This window comes from Chelonoidis abingdonii, chromosome 2 (assembly GCF_003597395.2).
Source record: "Chelonoidis abingdonii isolate Lonesome George chromosome 2, CheloAbing_2.0, whole genome shotgun sequence".
Lineage (NCBI taxonomy): Eukaryota > Metazoa > Chordata > Testudines > Testudinidae > Chelonoidis > Chelonoidis abingdonii.
This window is the reverse complement of record NC_133770.1, coordinates 71,900,460-71,917,738: the sequence shown is the minus strand read 5'-3', so window position 1 is coordinate 71,917,738 and position 17,279 is coordinate 71,900,460. Positions and strand designations below refer to the sequence as shown.

General features: G+C 39.4%; 1 protein-coding gene across 1 annotated transcript in view; it reads right to left on the bottom strand.

Annotated features, from left to right (window-relative positions):
- Positions 1-17,279, bottom strand: part of KCNH8 (potassium voltage-gated channel subfamily H member 8) — a 375,624-nt gene that overhangs the window by 119,290 nt on the left and 239,055 nt on the right. Inside the window, exon 7 of the mRNA XM_075062450.1 lies at positions 11,229-11,436. Within this exon, the coding sequence (XP_074918551.1) occupies positions 11,229-11,436 (208 nt within the window). The remainder of the gene's footprint in view (positions 1-11,228; positions 11,437-17,279) is intronic.

Sequence of the window (17,279 nt, the reverse complement as noted above, 5' to 3'; positions counted from 1 at the left end):
AGAAGGTGGGCCCAGGTCCCTCCCTCTCCACTCCCCTCCTCAAGGACACTAGTGGGGTAATTAAAATACCAGTTCAGAGGCAAGCAATGGTGCCCTGAACCTTCCCCAAAGAAGAGAAAGCGCGAGACCCAGCATAACAGGACCGGCAATTTGCCACTATATATATATGTGTATATATATACACACACACACACACATACACACACACTTACTTAATAAATTGGATACTTACTAAAACTAAATTCAAACTAAATTTTTGTATAAGTCCTGATCCTGCAATTAGATCTGTGAGGGCAGATCCCATGTCTATGGGACTTAGGTGTAAGGGTCTGTCTATACAGAAACAGAGTCTAACAAGTGCAGTTTTGTCAACTATCTCAATTTCATCACAAGTCTTGTAACAGTTGGTATTTTTCTTAAAGCCCTTGTATCTGGAGTCCTATGATTCTATGACAGCTTCAGTATTTTCTTTTTTTCTTTCTTTCTTTCTTAAAAAGTAAGCTTCTTGCCCCCATAGTTGTTAAGAAAAGCTTGAAAACATGAAGTTTAAAAGATTAACCCCCTCCCCCCTCCAAGAACTGTATTTTAAAAATCTCATGATAGGGGACTGGCTCGTGCTTTTCAACTGCTCGGAGTTGGCGATACTGCTAATGTCACTTACAGAAAATAATTTTAATAAGTAATCAACAGCCGGATCAGGGCCTAAGTCTGTACAGAAACACAGCTGGAATAATCAGCATGAATAATTATTAATTGTTATTCATTAGGGCACTACGTCAGGATAAGCATAGGCGCCAACAAATCCTGAAATCTAATCTGAGCTCTGGTACACGCTCCCCACTGTGGTCTCTGGCAAGCCATTTAACTTCTCTGCTTCAGTTCTGTTACATACATTGGGAAGTACGTTATTTACTTCATTATACAATGTTGTGAGGATTAATTAAGATTTGTACAGCACAATGAAGAAATGTTAAGTATTAATTGTTATCGTCCCAGCTTCCATATTTACTTTGGTCATGTACAGAGAGTAACAGTACTGCTGTTTTTCTAACTTGGCTTTTATCATACCACTGAGCCTGCTGTGTCATATCTCAGATTACTAGGAGATTTTAATTAATAAGCTAAAACTCATCATAAAAGTGAAAAAACTAGCAGGTTTGAATATCTCCGGTTTTGCAAACATCTAAAAAATAGCCTTTCCTCTGAAAGAAGTGTAACTTGAGTTTAACCTAGATAGGTGTGCAAGTGACTCAAGGATATCTTTAAAACACATCCCCAGAGCTTCTGACAAGATTGCTAGTAACCGCAAAAGAAATAATGAAAAGAATTATGAATGCCTCAAGTTTCTTTGCATCAGCCTGGGAAAACCTTCCAAGCATTAAAAACTATCTAAGCCACTAAACTCTGGATATGATATTTGATAATTATCATGATGAATATTCCAGCTCCACAGCTGACTTCAGAGATACTGACAGAATTTAGACAAACTATGCGAAGAAGAAGTTCAGCACAGAAAGTTTTATACTGCAACCTTGTAACATATGGGCAAGTAGAAAGGTCCAAAAGCTTGCAGAGCTTTACTGTTATGGAGTCAAACAAAATGGTCACAAAAGTAACAAAAACTACTTACCAAGTATAAATCAGAAAAGAGAATAAAGATAATTTGTTGAAAGAAACATGAATAATTAAATAAGTTTAAATGAAAGAGGTTTTTTAATCCTTTCCAAAGGAGGCAAATTTGACATTTTTTCCATTTAAATATAGGTGTTCTAAGTTGGTGTTGATAATAAATCCTCCATGACTACAGTATTGTAAGTGTTACTGTAGGTGAACTAATAAAAAGTTGTTGCTGAAGTTATGGCTGACAGGAGGGAGAACTGCTCAAGACTGTTACATAAATTATACTTGACAGCTTTGACTATCTAAGAGAAGCAGCATCCTGATTCTTGGCTGCCTACTAATCTGCTCACTGTATATTCATGGTAGTCCAGTTTCAACAGATCATACAGTTCTCATAGGGTGAATGCATTTAGCAACAGGAAACATTTTCAGTACTGTCTGTTTCTTGTGCAGCCAGATCTAAAAGGCACTTCTTATAGCTGGTAAGAACATGAAGGGGGCTAACTCAGCATGGACTAATTCAAAACAGGCAATAAAGGCTCTGTGCTTTATTCTGATCTCATTTAAACCTGTGGAAATGAGAAGCAATGCCAGTGAAGTCAGTGGAATCACACTGGTGTGAGATCAGAATCAGAGCCTCTATTCTGTGCCAGCTAACTGAAAAACTTATTGCAGAAAATCATGCAATGTCTCACGGAGATGGCTGCCTTACCAAAGGGACTGAATGATGGAAACAATACAAAAGGAAATTGCAAGGAATTTAAGTAGTAAGGAATGAAAAGAGGAAAAAGGAACATAACACTATCTCAAGCGCTGATTGGACTGTCAATAATCAGCCCAGTAGCTATGCTTTATCAGGGGACAAAGTCAAACTGCACAATGACTAAAGAACAACTGTTTTCTTGGCTGGTGAAGGCTGCAAGACTTGCTCAGGTGAGGGTCTCAAGTCCTAGACAAGAAGGGTCAGGTTGTATCACCTTCTCATATCCCATACTGAATGAGATCCTGGAGGGATCTGTCCTGGTCCAGTTCTATTCAGTATCTACATAAACAATTTGGATAATGGCACAGAGAGTGCACTTATAAAGTTTGCAGATGACATTAAGCTGGGAGGGATAGCAAGGGTTTTGGAGAATAGAATTAGAATTCAAAATGATTGTGACAAACTGGAGAAATGGTCTGAAATGAATAGGATGAAATTCAATAAGGACAATCTCAAAGTACTACACTCAGGAAGGAATAATCAGTTACACAAATACAAAATGGGAAATGACTGCCTAGGAAGGAGTACTGCAGAAAAGGATCTGGGGGTTAAAGTGGATCATAAATGAAGTGGATCAACAACGCAATGCTGTTGCAAAAAAGCGAACATCATTCTGGGATATATTAGCAGGAGTGTTTTAAGCAAGACACTAAAAGTAATTCTTCACTTTACTCAGCACTGATAAGGCCTCAACTAGAGTACTGGGCACCAGACTTTGGGAAGATGTGGACAAACTGGAGAAAGTCAAAAGAAGAGAAACATCATGATTAAAGGTCTAGAAAACTTGACCTACATAAAAAGATTGAAAAAAATTGAGTTTGTTTAGTCTGGAGAAAAGAAGACTGTGGTGGGACATGATAACAGTCTTCAAGTACGTAAAAGGTTGTTATAAAGAGGGCGGAGATATATTGTTCTCCTTAACCACTGAGGACAGGACAAGCAATAATGGCCTGAAATTGCAGCAAGGGAAATATAAGTTAGATATTAAGAAAAAAAACTTCCTAACTGTAACGGTAGTTAAGAACAGGAACAAGTTACCTCAAGAGTTTGTGGAATCTCCATCACTTGAGGTTTTTAACAACAGGTCAGACAAATGTCTGTCAGGGATGGTCTAGATCAGGGCCAGCTTTAGGCCTATTCCCCCGAATCGGGCCCCGCACCTAAGAGGGCCCCATGCCCCAAAGGAGAGCACCTAACTTTTTTATTTTTACTCACCCAGTGGTGGTCCGGGTCTTTGGCAGCAGGTTCTTCACTCGCTTCGGGTCTTTGGCGGCATTTTGGCAGCAAGTCCTTCAGTGCCATGGAAGACCTGGAGCGAGTGAAGGACCCGCCACCGAAGTGCCACTGAAGACCCGGACCGCCGCCAGGTATTCAAATCAGGCCTTGCACTTCCTAAAGCTGGCCCTGGTCTAGATTAAGAGTGCCCATCCTATGATCCGTAGGCCATACATGGCCCATCAGAGCATTTCATAAGGTCCATAGCCTGCTTCAACACAATATACTAACAGCTGATTTGTTTGCATTTTGTCATGTTTACATCATTGTAGTTTACAAAACTGTGTAAATAGACAAGACTGTACATAGAAACAACCTATTTAAATACATATGAAACAAGCTGAACTTAAAATATAAATCAATACAGAGGACTTTAAATCTTATTAAAATATATGGAATCCATTTGGCCCACACAAGGTTGCGCTTAGGTTTCTGTGGTCTTCCTGTGTAATAAGGTTGGGCACCACTGGTCTAGAATAATACTTAGTCCTGCCTCAGTGCAGGGGACTGGACTAGATGACCAATCATGAGTCCTAAATTCCTATGATTTCTACAATTTCTGTGTCAGTCGGTAAAAACTTCATTAATACTAGAGCTGAATAAGTAATCTTAGGGCCAGACTGTGCCTATCTTACTCACATTGGTAGATAGTTACTCACACTGAAGACAACAGAGGTCAGTCTACTCCTATAACTGCTCCCCTGTCTGAGACAGGAACCACAGCATACTCCTTAATGAAAAATCACCTCCTTTTCTTCTCATAGCCAAAAGGCAAAATTCTTGAATTTATTATTTTAAAATCTTTGCAATGGGAACTTTGCCTGAATAAGGACAAAGAATTGAGGAAGAACTTCATGATTTGGCTTAATAAGAACACAGCACACACACTTTTCTTTGTTGTGCATTTTCATTGGAAGCACTTTATCATTCCTCTCTTCCTAATCCAAATGCAAATCAAGTACCCGGTTTGTTTAAATTAGCCAAAGAAACAGATATATGGGCCCCATGCATGTCCCATTGAAGTCAATGGTATGGGATCAGGGTTATGATGTATATCTGTCAGCACAACTAGGTCCCAAGTAATAGTTACAATATTACAGCCTAAAAATTTAGAGCATCATCAAAACCTCAGTCTTTATTCCGTGTTGAAAGCTTTCTGCGGAAAAACTAAATATGGTAAGGAAGTTGATAAAAGAAACGTGATCTGATAAACGAGTCTATGTATAAAAACAAAGAATCATTATTTTTTGTCCCTCTTCCCCCTCCATCTTTTTCTTTCAGCTGCTAGATGCACTGTAGTGGCAATACCATGAATCCAGAGGGGCTTTTCAGCTACAAGGCACTTGCTACCACAGCTAACTGGAGAAGAAAAAAGCTGCTTCTAGGGAGGAGACGTTCTTTTGTAACCAAACAGCAGAATAAAGATACATATACTGTACATCTTTTTCAAAATACTGGCTTAGGGCCTGATCCAAAACCCACTAGAGTCCACAGAAAGACTTTCATTGTCTTCAGCAGGCTTTCGATCACAGCCATCTTTAAGAACTGAGTATCTAGTTGTGGTTTTAACTGTATTGAATAAAAGGGTAATGGTAAAATGCGATTGGCAGATTAGGTACAAAAACTAAGGACCAGGTTCTGTCACCCTTACCTGCATTAAGCAGTACCTTACTTGGCAAGTAGGTCTATTGAAATCAGTGGAACTCTTAATGGACTAAGGTATTAGTTAATATGAGCAAGTGTCAGAATTGGGCTCTAAATAAATGTGGACTCTCATCCTTTATAAAACAGGAGGAGAAGATCCTCATTATTACTGACCTGCTCTTGCGACTCATACTTATGCTAAGTTGTATCCTACTTAGAGTGTTCTCATTGATTGTATTTAATCCCAGCATGTTCTGAGGTAAAATATGATGCAGATGTATAAATTAACAGGACAAACTCTGCTTCACTAATGAGTCCTGTTTACCATGGACCCAACTCTACCATGCTTATAATAATTACCCGAGACATGGAGGAGTCAGTGGGATGGCCACTGGCTATCAATCCTGACTCATTTGCTGTGCTGCCCTGACTACACGCCAGAGTCACAGATTGTTCAGTGCTCTGCTAATTCCCTGACTGTGGGTGACGTCCATTCATGTAGTGAGGCAGGGCAGCTTCCCACTGAGCCAGAGGGGGAGAACCACCGCTAATGCACTACATTGCCACAGTAGCACTAATCAGATTTCACAGGGAGCTCAAAATTTAGCATCCTGTCTTACCAGCAAATAATTTGCACATGAAAAAAACCAATGTGGTTACACAAATCTGGCTGAGGGCAGGATATAGTCTACTGTTCTAATATATGGAGAATGGATATGTTCAGGCAGAAATTTGATGTACATTTTATGGAAGGTGACTTAGTTCTTGTTTGAGTCTTTCTGAGCCCATTGTTTTCCAACTATTCTAATACTTTAAATAGTTTTCCTTTTAAAAACTCTTACACTAAATTATTAGATATAACACCTGGAGAGAACTGAAGCTTGGCAGTGCTGCTCGTGACAGCTGTGAAGCTGATATGTAATAATGTTATGAACGCTGTACGTGACCTGGTCTGTGAAGGGAAGTTATTGTCTAGAGGGGTAATGGAATGTTTATTATGTGTCTGTGTAAGCTACTGAACTGTCTCTATGCTCAGAGTCTGGATCAGGCCTTTTTCCCTCTGGGCTTCATTTACTGGTGGTGCTGGCAATCTTCAGAAAAATCCCCAGAATAAACAGTTCAACATTAATCCAACAGCTGCACAATTCCCCTGATCCAGGGCTTCCTTGCCAGAGCTTACATGCCCCTGGCAGCTCTTCCTCAGTTCCCCTAGAGGCCGTCTGCCCGAAAATCGCTCCCCCGCCACTCCCAGAGCCAACCAGCTTCCTATAGCAAGCTGCCTCAGTTCAACCTTTATAGGTATCACCTATCCTCTTCCCTGCTGGGTCTGGTTATCCCCTCTACCAGGCCCAAACACTGGTCCTTAATGGCACTCTGCCTCAGAACAGAGCTGGCTAGCCCCAGGCCCACGAGCTCTAAAAAGGGCAGCCTCCAATACTTGAATTCAATAGGGTCTGTACAGAAAGACAACAAAATACCTTCCCAGATAAGAACACCAAAGCACACACTTAAGACAGTTGCTCTAGGTGGAAGTGACACAGCTCTTTTGTCAGGCTGGGAGTCTAGAGATCAAAAGGGTTATAAAGAGTTAAAAAGTTGTCTTGATCCCTGCAAAGGGTGGTGAGTCACCAGGAGCTATCCAGGGAGCATCAGCGAGCTTTGACAGGGGGACAAGCTGACAGAAAGAGGCTCTGTGGGACAGTGTATAGGAAGCTAGTTCTTCCTCTGTCCCCACATGGAAGATGGTTAAACACCTGGTAAGCCAGACACATGTGTAGTGGGTTATATTGTTTTTATGACACATTTTCTAGAAATGCTTCTGTTCTAAATAAATGTTATTTTACTTTAAGGAGGCTGTTTGGTCACTAATTACCATGGCCATTGCCCCCAGAGAGCACAGAACTGCAGGGCCTGAGCCTAAAGCTATGCCTATACTTATGGCTACATGTAGACAACAGACGGTACACATGTAGGTACGTGCCAGAGACTGCATCCACACTTTTCACTGTGGTGTTGTAGGAGCAGGATTTTATAATGTCCCATTAGAATTAATGTATGGTTTGATTTCATCCTGTCAGTCACCCTTTTTTGAATATCAGAAAGGAATGACAGATCAGAACAATCCTTCTGACTGATTATGGTTACCTTTTGTTTTAGGGTAAGTTATAATGTCTACTATGGTTTTCTATATGCATTATAAGATAGGTACTCTAGTTAAATATACATTTCTTTGTTTTAAGGTTTTAGTAAGTAAGAGACAGGATCTTGTACTGCATCTATTGGGCCTGAAGCTACAATGTGAATTGTTTTACTTATAAGATTTAGCAAGACTTGATTTACAATGTATTCTACTAAATATACAGTACTGCTGTCTATATACCTTTGAAGGTTTCTGTAAGAGATTGTTCGTGTGAATGAGGAATGCATGTGCCAGGAAAATATAAGCTGTGAAAGCCATCACAAATGTCCAGATGGTCAAGAAGAAGTGAGAGACTTGAAAAGACCAGGAGACAATCAGAACATCCATTGTATCTGATGCTAAACACTTAGCAGCACTGACGACCTCAGAGGTGAGGCAGGCACCCCTGAAGGTGAGACAACAAATAGGAGATAATAATGAGAAGCCCGACAATAACCATCAAATGATAACACCATTTAAGGACTAATGATTACAGGATGACATTGCAAAATGAATGGACTCAAATGGGAATTTACAACTCTAAAGCTGGGGTGTTTTGCCATGGAACTCTGGGTTCAGTCCTGCAAACCCTCAGAGCATTGGATCGCGACTGACAAGAGCCCAGCTCCACACTCATGCTCAATCTAACTGGCCATTAGATTGACTTGAGCCACAACAGACTGGTAACTATAAACATCACTGCAGGACTTTGTGTGCATGTGTGTGTGTGTGTGACTGAAAAGCATATGTTAACTGTTGTATTTTCAATAAATGCTGCATATTTGCCTTCCTCTATAAAGATCCCATGTGCTTTGTATGAGCATAACAGTGTGTTGCTACACACTGCAGTGAAAGGCTCCATCAGCTCTTCCTTGCAGGACACAGCAGGATACTAACTGCAACAGCGTAGAGATGGGAGGGACTGCTTGGGTGTGTAGAGAGCCATATGGAGTTGTGCCTCACAGTCTATTTATAACAGCGTTAGTTGGGCGTGCAGTGTGTGTACTTACACCACAGCCATAAGTGTAGATATACCTTTAGTCAGGCCAGCTGAGGCAACTGTGGTTAGTACCTAGACACTGCCAGCTAGGACCCAGTCAGAGTGGGGGAATCACATAATTAATATGATGTGATATTCCATGGCCTGAGCCTGTGCGGGGGCGGGGGTGCACTTGATAGGAATCAGAGGGCAGTTTGCCTGGTAACAGAGACAGTGTTAAGTCATTGTGTTTGCATACACTAACTTTTAGAGTCTAAACCTACTGACAATGTCCTTTGAAGGCTGTTTAATATGTCTGTTGAGCACAGCTTTTTTCCTTATTTTTTTTCTGCTGTGAATGTGTGAGCAATTCAAACACAGTGGGCTGTCTTTGTATCTTCCCGTCTTCTGCTACAGCTTTGTGAGGTTTCTGCACTGCACTTTGTGAGGAGCTGTTTTTACAAACAAATTCATGACAAAGAGGAAGAAAACATGAACAATAGACAAGCACGACAGAGAATCAGACAGGATTTTGGTAGCTTCACTGTAAGCTGGAGAGGTGCGGGGACTTTCTCCCTCCACCTTCCTCAGTTAGTTCCAGGTCAGGCACTTTTAACCTTCTCACTAGTTTTCCCATCAGCCATTCCTCTTGCAGCAACTTTCAAAGAAGGGTGGGGGGAGAGACATGCTAAGAGGCAAGAAAAGGACCTGATGTTTTAGCTAGAGCCAACTTTTCTGTTCACTCGTCCCTGCTGTTTGTATACTTCCCTCACCAAACATTTTCCTGAGCAGGCATCTGAAAGGGAATGAGTCCTATATCCCTCTATCAGATATGATTATTGTATTGAGTAGGCAACAGGCCTTTCTTACAAACAACAAAAAAGCACCTAAAATACTCACACACTTCTATTTAGCCCTTTTGTATTTTACAGACAAATAAAAACAACAGGGTTTACAATTTTACATTTGTCCTCTCCTCTTTCTATTCACCTAGACAAGAACAAAAGGTTTTATGTAAGGTCAAAGGAAAAGACAACGAGAAAGAAGAAAAAAAGGAAGTGAAAAAAAGAGGTGACTCATGGTTGCCCAGCAAAGAAAAAGGCAGAAGAAATTTTTCTTTGTTCCTCATTCAGAGTGAAGTTAGAAAGACATTGAAAGCTGCAGGGTGGTAATTACTGCCTTAAAGAGTGATGTAGTTGCATTAATACCCAATAACTACCAAACTCCTTTATGCTCACATATAAACAGTCAATTAATCTCCCAGTTCATAGATGAAAACCCTTATAACTAAGTAAATATAATCTGGGGGGAGGGGAGGAAGGAGAAGTTCCCATCCAATACAACTTTAAAAGCTCCAGAAGTCTTGAACATCACTCAGAAGAAACACAAGATAACTAGCTGAGGAAACTGGCCCTTAGGTTTAACCTGAAAAGTATAGACTTACCCATTGACGTATTCTTCTACCCCTTCCACACCCTTCCCAAACAAACAAGGCCTTTCACTGGAGAATTTTAGCAAAGAAGCCAGTCCAGGGTCTACTGATTACATTGTGAAGCTACTAAGAACTGGATGCCTCTCCTGGCTTTCCATGGTTTGCAGACCTCATGAACTATTGTTTTGGTTTGCGAGATTCACTGAAGTAGTTTGAATTTCAGACCTTCCACCACATCTATAATTTAAAATCTTTTCTCATCTCCTCATTCTCCAATTTTTTTTTTTGACAAAAAATCTAACTAAAGGGAAGCCGGTACATGGTATTTATCTTTTCATCAGAATTTTTCTGCTCATTTGTCACAGTCTTTGTTTTTCACTCTTCCTACTCTATGCTCCAGTTTAATCCTTTTTAAAAAAATTGGATATCTTCTCAATTCCAAGTAAAACAGGAACTCAAAAATAGTGAAATATGCACCAAACTTGCACATGCTTGACCTCAAGTGGGTCCAAATTTAGGCAGAAAGCATTTCCCCAATCCTAGTGATGAAATTGTTAGTTCCTCACATTCTCTCCTGTAACTTATTCTCTACTAGTAGAGTTCACATTTTCAGATCAGGAAAGATAACAGCTTTAAATAACAGAAACTGGGCCAAATTAATCCCTGGTGACTCACTTATCTCAATATCATTATCATAGGGATGAACATGGACCAATAACTATAAATGTTATTGTTCGTATACTGTCTCTCTTTTAATGAATGTTTTAAATACCATCATCAGACATATATGATTTGGGCAACAAACCCCTGCCACTGGTTTAATGCGCTTCGAGTAAAATAATAAATGCTTAAATAAACATTACTAGAAAAAACAAACAAAATAGATTATTTACAACATCATACATGGAAAACATATTAAAGTACACACTATGTTTTAAAAAGAAAAGGAGATAGTTAAAGGAATCACAGTCTTTTCATGTGTTGGAGGTAGGTAGATAAAAATTTACAATTAGGTAAACTCAAAAGAACTTAGCCTTGTAGGATCAAATATGCAAAATCTTGTTTTATATATAAATCATGTTCACTTTGTAGGTAAACAAATGTGGGGTTGAGGAATGGACACTTTGGGTCAAATTTCAGTGGGATTACCTATCCCTTAATCATCAGGCAATTCATTTTAAATATTTACATGTATTAAATATGCCCTGGTTGATAAAATATACTATGTAGTTTTAGCTTTTATATCCTACAGAGCAATATGGAACAATATTATAAACTTTAACAACAAGAAAGGAACCACTGGGTGATTTATATATGGTAAAAAACAGACTCTTACCGACATCCCAAGTAATGAGATTATTCTCTTCCATCTCCTTTTTTCCAATGACATACCAAATGCATGCCATCCAATGAGCAAGCAATGCAAACATAGACATAAGAAGTGTGAGGACAATTGTGCTGTGCTGGGAATAACGATCCAACTTCTGAAGAAGACGTAAAAGACGCAGCAATCGGACAGTCTTTAGGAGGTGGACAAGGGACACCTAGGAGAATAGATGAAGCAAAAGAATTTTCAGCACTGGTGAAATAAACTAGACAAAGTCATAGTTTAGTGGAAGGAAGTCCTCTCCCCCCCCAAGTTCTATGAAATTTCCTTGCCACATGCACACACAACTTGGTTACTCAGTGCATACGTTGAGTTAAGATTCAGACTCACAAGTTCAAACAGTGGCTAAGCCAGTACATTTTTTAAAAACTGAGTGTGTGTGTGTGTGTGTGTATATATTGTTTATTTGACTGCAGCCAAACTGAATGCAAAACACAGGGGCCCTCAATCTTTGGCCTTGCTTTGTGTGCAGCCTGAGGCCTTGGGTTTCACTTTAGGCAAACCCCTCAACCAAAAAACAAAATGAGCTAAACTAACCAAATTTCACGTGGCTCCAAGAAGAACCAAAGTGCCCCATTTTTGTAATCATTTTTGATTACTGCCAACAAAGAGCCAAACAGTATGATTAAATAAACCACACTGGGCCAAAGTCAATAGCGTTACATGTGGGATAAAAATGACTCAGTAACTAAAACCTGGATAAAACGGGGGTGAGCGGTTTTTCCCAAGGTGGATATTAGATAAAAACATGGCATGTAGTTTTGTGCATTGGAAGCAAGAGCACGCTACAGGTATTTTGCAGGACAGAGACCAGAGAGAACATTACAGGCTTTGATTTGTTATTCAAGCACACTATTGTGTTGGAGAAGAGAGCAGTGATGGGAGGAGTTATTGCTCCATTGCAAAAGAGAGCTCCATAAGGGATTATGCCTCAGAGAAGGCCCTTGTACTATTTCCACATGATACAGCTTCTTGCTTCAGAGAATGCAATGTGAATTAATCTGATTTTATATTTTTCAATGGATGCAGAAACTAAATAACTTACAAGAACTGTGAAAATTTGACTCAAGGTTTTACACTTCCTGCCAAACCCAGAGGATATTCCAGGCCTTCTGCTAACATTTTACATTTCTTATCTGTCATTACTATTTACATTTATTTCATGTAGTCATAGGAATCTATACATTTTTAAAGACTCATTCTGTGTCTGTCTTCTGTTGGCTGAAAAACACAAATCAAACTGCATATCTCCCTCTAGTACTTCCAGAACATTTGGATATCACAGTATTGGGTGTTATAAAAAACATGAGCAAATCTTTTCATTTTTGACCATTGTTTTCTTATATTAATCCCAGTATACACTGAAGGCTTTTTGGTTCAATCAACAAAAGCTGACATTCTAAAAAGTTAAATAAAATGGCTCAGTTCACTCAAAACTAGGCCTAGTTTGGCTGATAAAGTTCACAACCTGGGCTGAGATAGGAATGACTAATGAAACCCCAAACCAGCCATGGGCTTTATTCTATTCCCAGTTACATCCATCCATTGAAGTTAAGGTGACCAGATGTCCCCCTTTTATAGGGACAGTCCTGATTTTTGGGTCTTGTTCTTATATAGGCTCTTATTACCCCCCACCTCATCCTGATTTTTCACATTTGCTGTCTGGTCACCCTAACTGAAGTCAAAGAAGCTATTTAAATTTACACTGGTGTTACTGACAGCAGAATATGGCCCCATAGACTGATGTGGCACCACTATAAAACATTAACAACTAATCCTTGATATTGATTTACACTGAATGCTTCATTATCCCCTGAACTTTTTACTAATGCCTTCATTGCCCATTATTTTAATTATCCCTCAAGAATCTTTACTCTTTCTCCCATGCTGCCCCCTATGCAATACAGGAAAAATCCACAAAACCACTACAGTATTCTCCTTTAAAATCCTTCCTTAAGGACACAGTGCTGCAATCAATAATATCTGACAACAGCTAGGCAGTCTGTGTGTATACTGAAACTGCTGTTTATTATACCAAACATATATTTCATTGTCCCTCTGTCCTCCTCCCTTCCTTGCATTTGCTTGTTTTAGCTATCTCTTGTCATGTGCTAAGGAGTCAGGGGGATTACTCATGTTTGTAAAGTTAAGCATGTGAGTAAGTCTTTGTAGGACTGTGGTTGACAGCTGTAAAAATCTTTGGGGCAAAAACAGTCCTTTTTCTTATAGAACCCTCACCTCTAATTGGGGCCTATAGGCACTATGATAATACAAACAAATAATGATAATATAGCTGAGATATAGATGCTTTAATTCAGACATAACCATAACTACATCATGGAAAAAGTTCTGTTAAGATTAAAAAAAATCCCCAGGCATAAATCATGTTGCTAAAAAAAAATGCTGATTTCCATGTTCATTCATAGGTAAATTGTGACTAAATTCTGAACTTTGACCACTTTGTTTTTATAAAAAAAAAAGGAGAACGCTACTGGAAAATAAACAATAGATGAAACAATACAACAACATTTCTTTTTATGATGTGTAGAAACATTTCATTTTTCTACTTGGGCTAAAAAAACCCATATCTTGAAATTATGTGAAAATAAATTTGCACATAAGCATAATGAATCTTGTATAATTACACTGAATATTCTCATTATTTATTCCAAGTTTTTTCTTCTATTGTGTTCAGTCTGTCATTGAAAGATCTCAGATGAAAGCAGGCAGCTTTATTTTCTCTATAATAAATTTAGAAAGACAAAGTGAAGAATCAGCACTCATAGTTGTGCCAGGGTAAATTTGCTTTGCCCATAAATATAATGCTAGCTGAATTTCTATATTCAGTTAATCAATTTAGACTAGCTGGGTTAACCTTTTCTGTTGCAATGACAAAGACAAGAGTTTAGCAAAAGGCAGCATAAGCCTAAAGAATAGCAGGCTTCAGTGCCTCGAACTACTGAGGAGATTAGGGATGAGAAATGAAGTTGCTAAATTTGATACAAAGTTGGGAAGAAATTCTCTTGACTCTAATCTAATCCCCAGGATGGCCAGCAGGAGGCACCACTATGATGAGTCACGCCCGGTCACAGTCACTCCACACCTTAGGGTATGTCTACACTACAGTTCCCATACATCAGCCTCATTTAGACTGAGTCCCTGGCTATCTGTATCATCTCTTCCTCTCTACTTCGGGGACTGGCTTCCCTTTTCTTTCTCGATATCCCATCTTCTGCCTTTTTCTCCTCCCCATTCCCCAGTGCAACAAACCTTTTACTTAACTAGATATCACTACCACTAGCTATTTTGGGTCTTCTCTCATAAGCTCTACCAGACAACATGTCATCAATAAGTAGCTTCCATCAGATACCCATTCAAGGATAACATACATACTACAGCTACTGCATCCAGTCATCTTCTGTATCTCCTGTGGTCACTTTTTAGTGCTGCCTCAGTAGCCATCATTGTATTCTTTTCCTAGACCCTATTCCAAAAAAAAAAAAGTGTCTGTGTAGGGAGGGATGGGGGGACGGCAGAGGGGAAACCCATACCAAACTTCCATTTACTCTCTCAGATAAGCTCCACAGTTAGCTCCTAGTTGCTCCAACTTTTGTTAGTGAGAGGCTTTTAAAACTAGGTCAACTCTGCCCCCTTGTTAAGGGATACCGGCAAACCCTGAATCAAGCCAGACATTTAGAACAAATCACTCAAAAAAAAAAAAAATCAAGACTGCACCTGCAGCACTGAACACAAAACCACCACTCTCCTTTCAGACCAAACTCCCACAGAAACTCTGTTAGCTGTTTGCCTTGCACCAGAGATAGTCATGGTGTCCAAAATGAGTGTAAAATACTACTACTGTTGTAATATTCAGATTTCTGATTTGGTAGCACTAAACACCAATTTTGCACAGAGGTAAATAACTATACAAAGTGCAAAGCAGATAAAAACATGGAAGTGTTTGGGGAGACAGTGAGTGCCCAAGATTAAAAAGTCCTAGGTCTCTCAAAACTAGAATGGCCACTGCATAATAGAAAGAATTCAGAGAAGAGCCACAAATACAGTTAAGGATCTGAATAGACCAACTTAAATGAGACGATAAGGCTGGCCAATCCCCTGCCATGATATGCTCCTTTTGCTCAATTTAGGTAGTACAAAGGGAGTGAAACCTCCTGGAACTCCCCTGTTGGGGATACTTAGTGTGACCAGATGTCCTGATTTTATAGGGACAGTCTTATACAGGCTTTGTCTTATATAGGTGCCTATTACCCTCAACCTCCTGGCCCGATTTTTCACACTTGCTATCTGGTCATCCTAGGGATAACCCCGAGATGGCTGCATCCCCCAGCCAGCACAGAATCAACACACCTAGCTCCTACAACTCCCTTTTTGCAACCCTGGTGCAAGGGGTATGTGAAGAGTGGGGACTAAGTGGACAAGTCCTTGGGTCAGGCTCCACAATGCACAAGCCAATGGAGCTGGGTCAGGACAAGGGTGGAAACGTAAGCTGCACCTTGTAAAAAGATGAAACATTTTATTTCATCCCTGGAGCAACTGAGTAGCTGTGACTATGAGTTACAATTACTTCCTGGGGCAACACAGCTATACACTGTCCCTTACTCAGGGCTCAGAGCCATGGCTCACTACCTATCTTATGGAGAATCACTGGGAGGACTATTTCAGTGGTCTACTAAGTTATTGGTTACTGTAATATTGTCCACTGTGAACAAAAGGTATGATAGGAAGGACAGATAATAATAAAATAATAATAATAAATGGAGACATACCTATCTCCTAGAGCTGCAAGGGATCCTGAAAGGTCATCAAGTCCAGCCCCCTGCCTTCACTAGCAGGACCAAGTACTGATTTTGTCCCAGATCCCTAAGTGGCCCCCTCAAGGATTGAACTCACAACCCTGGGTTTAGCAGGCCAATGCTCAAACCACTGAGATTATATCTGAACTAATCAAACTATTATAGCATTTGTATTACTGTGTCATCTTTAACAGAAAAATTAATTGTTGGGAAATGATTCTTCCCCACAGAATTCATTATGATAAAGATCCTCCCCCACCTCGATGCCAACAGTTAGAGTTTTAAAGGAAATATTTTATTCAGATTACAGTACAGACTAAAACAGTGATTATTCCCTTTTTTAAAATAATCCTTGAAGAAAAGGCTTTGGAGTGGCTCATTCAGAAAGAAGTTGCAATGTAAATTTCTGACTGGAAATAAAATTCACTGACATTCATGTTGGTTGGCACAATTATAATGCATTGAGCTAAACTGGATTGGTAGCTTAATGCACTAGTATGCCTACTGTTTGTAGAAACTGTGATATTAAAACCTGGACCCATTGACTGAGCTGGGATTCAAATTACAGCACAAGCATCAGGCTTTCTGTTCTTAACATGCCAGACGGGCAGAGAAGGGAGGTTAGCTAAGGAGAGAGAATTAAAAGAGAATAAAAATGAAGAATGTATTTTATAGAGGAGGGTTCCAACACGGGTCAACCAATTTAGTTTAATAAAACTTTGCTACATGTGAAAGTCACCATAAATTAAATTAAATTAAATTCTCCATTTGTGGTAGATATGAGAATGAAGATTGACAGATATTTCAATCTGAATTTTGTTTATGAATTAATATGTAAATATTGTCTTATATTTTTTGTTCATGCAAAGATATACATTAATTAAATTAAATTAATTTCATGGGCTTGGCTAGCTTTGCTCTGTAATCTATTCTGCCCTCAACCTACATGTGTAATTCTCAATACTAACAAGAGATGTGTGTGTCCATTCCTGGGAGGACAAAATCCTAAGAACTACAAAATACTAAGCATTAAGCACCCAGTTCTCTTATGTGAAAAACCCACAAGAATGGAAAATCTCTGCTAAAATCTTTCCAAAGTTAGATATTGAGTTTCTGCTGAATGTTCTACTCTAAGCATAAGTTTATAACCAAACACCAAGTAAAGAGTCTAAATCTGCCACAAGAA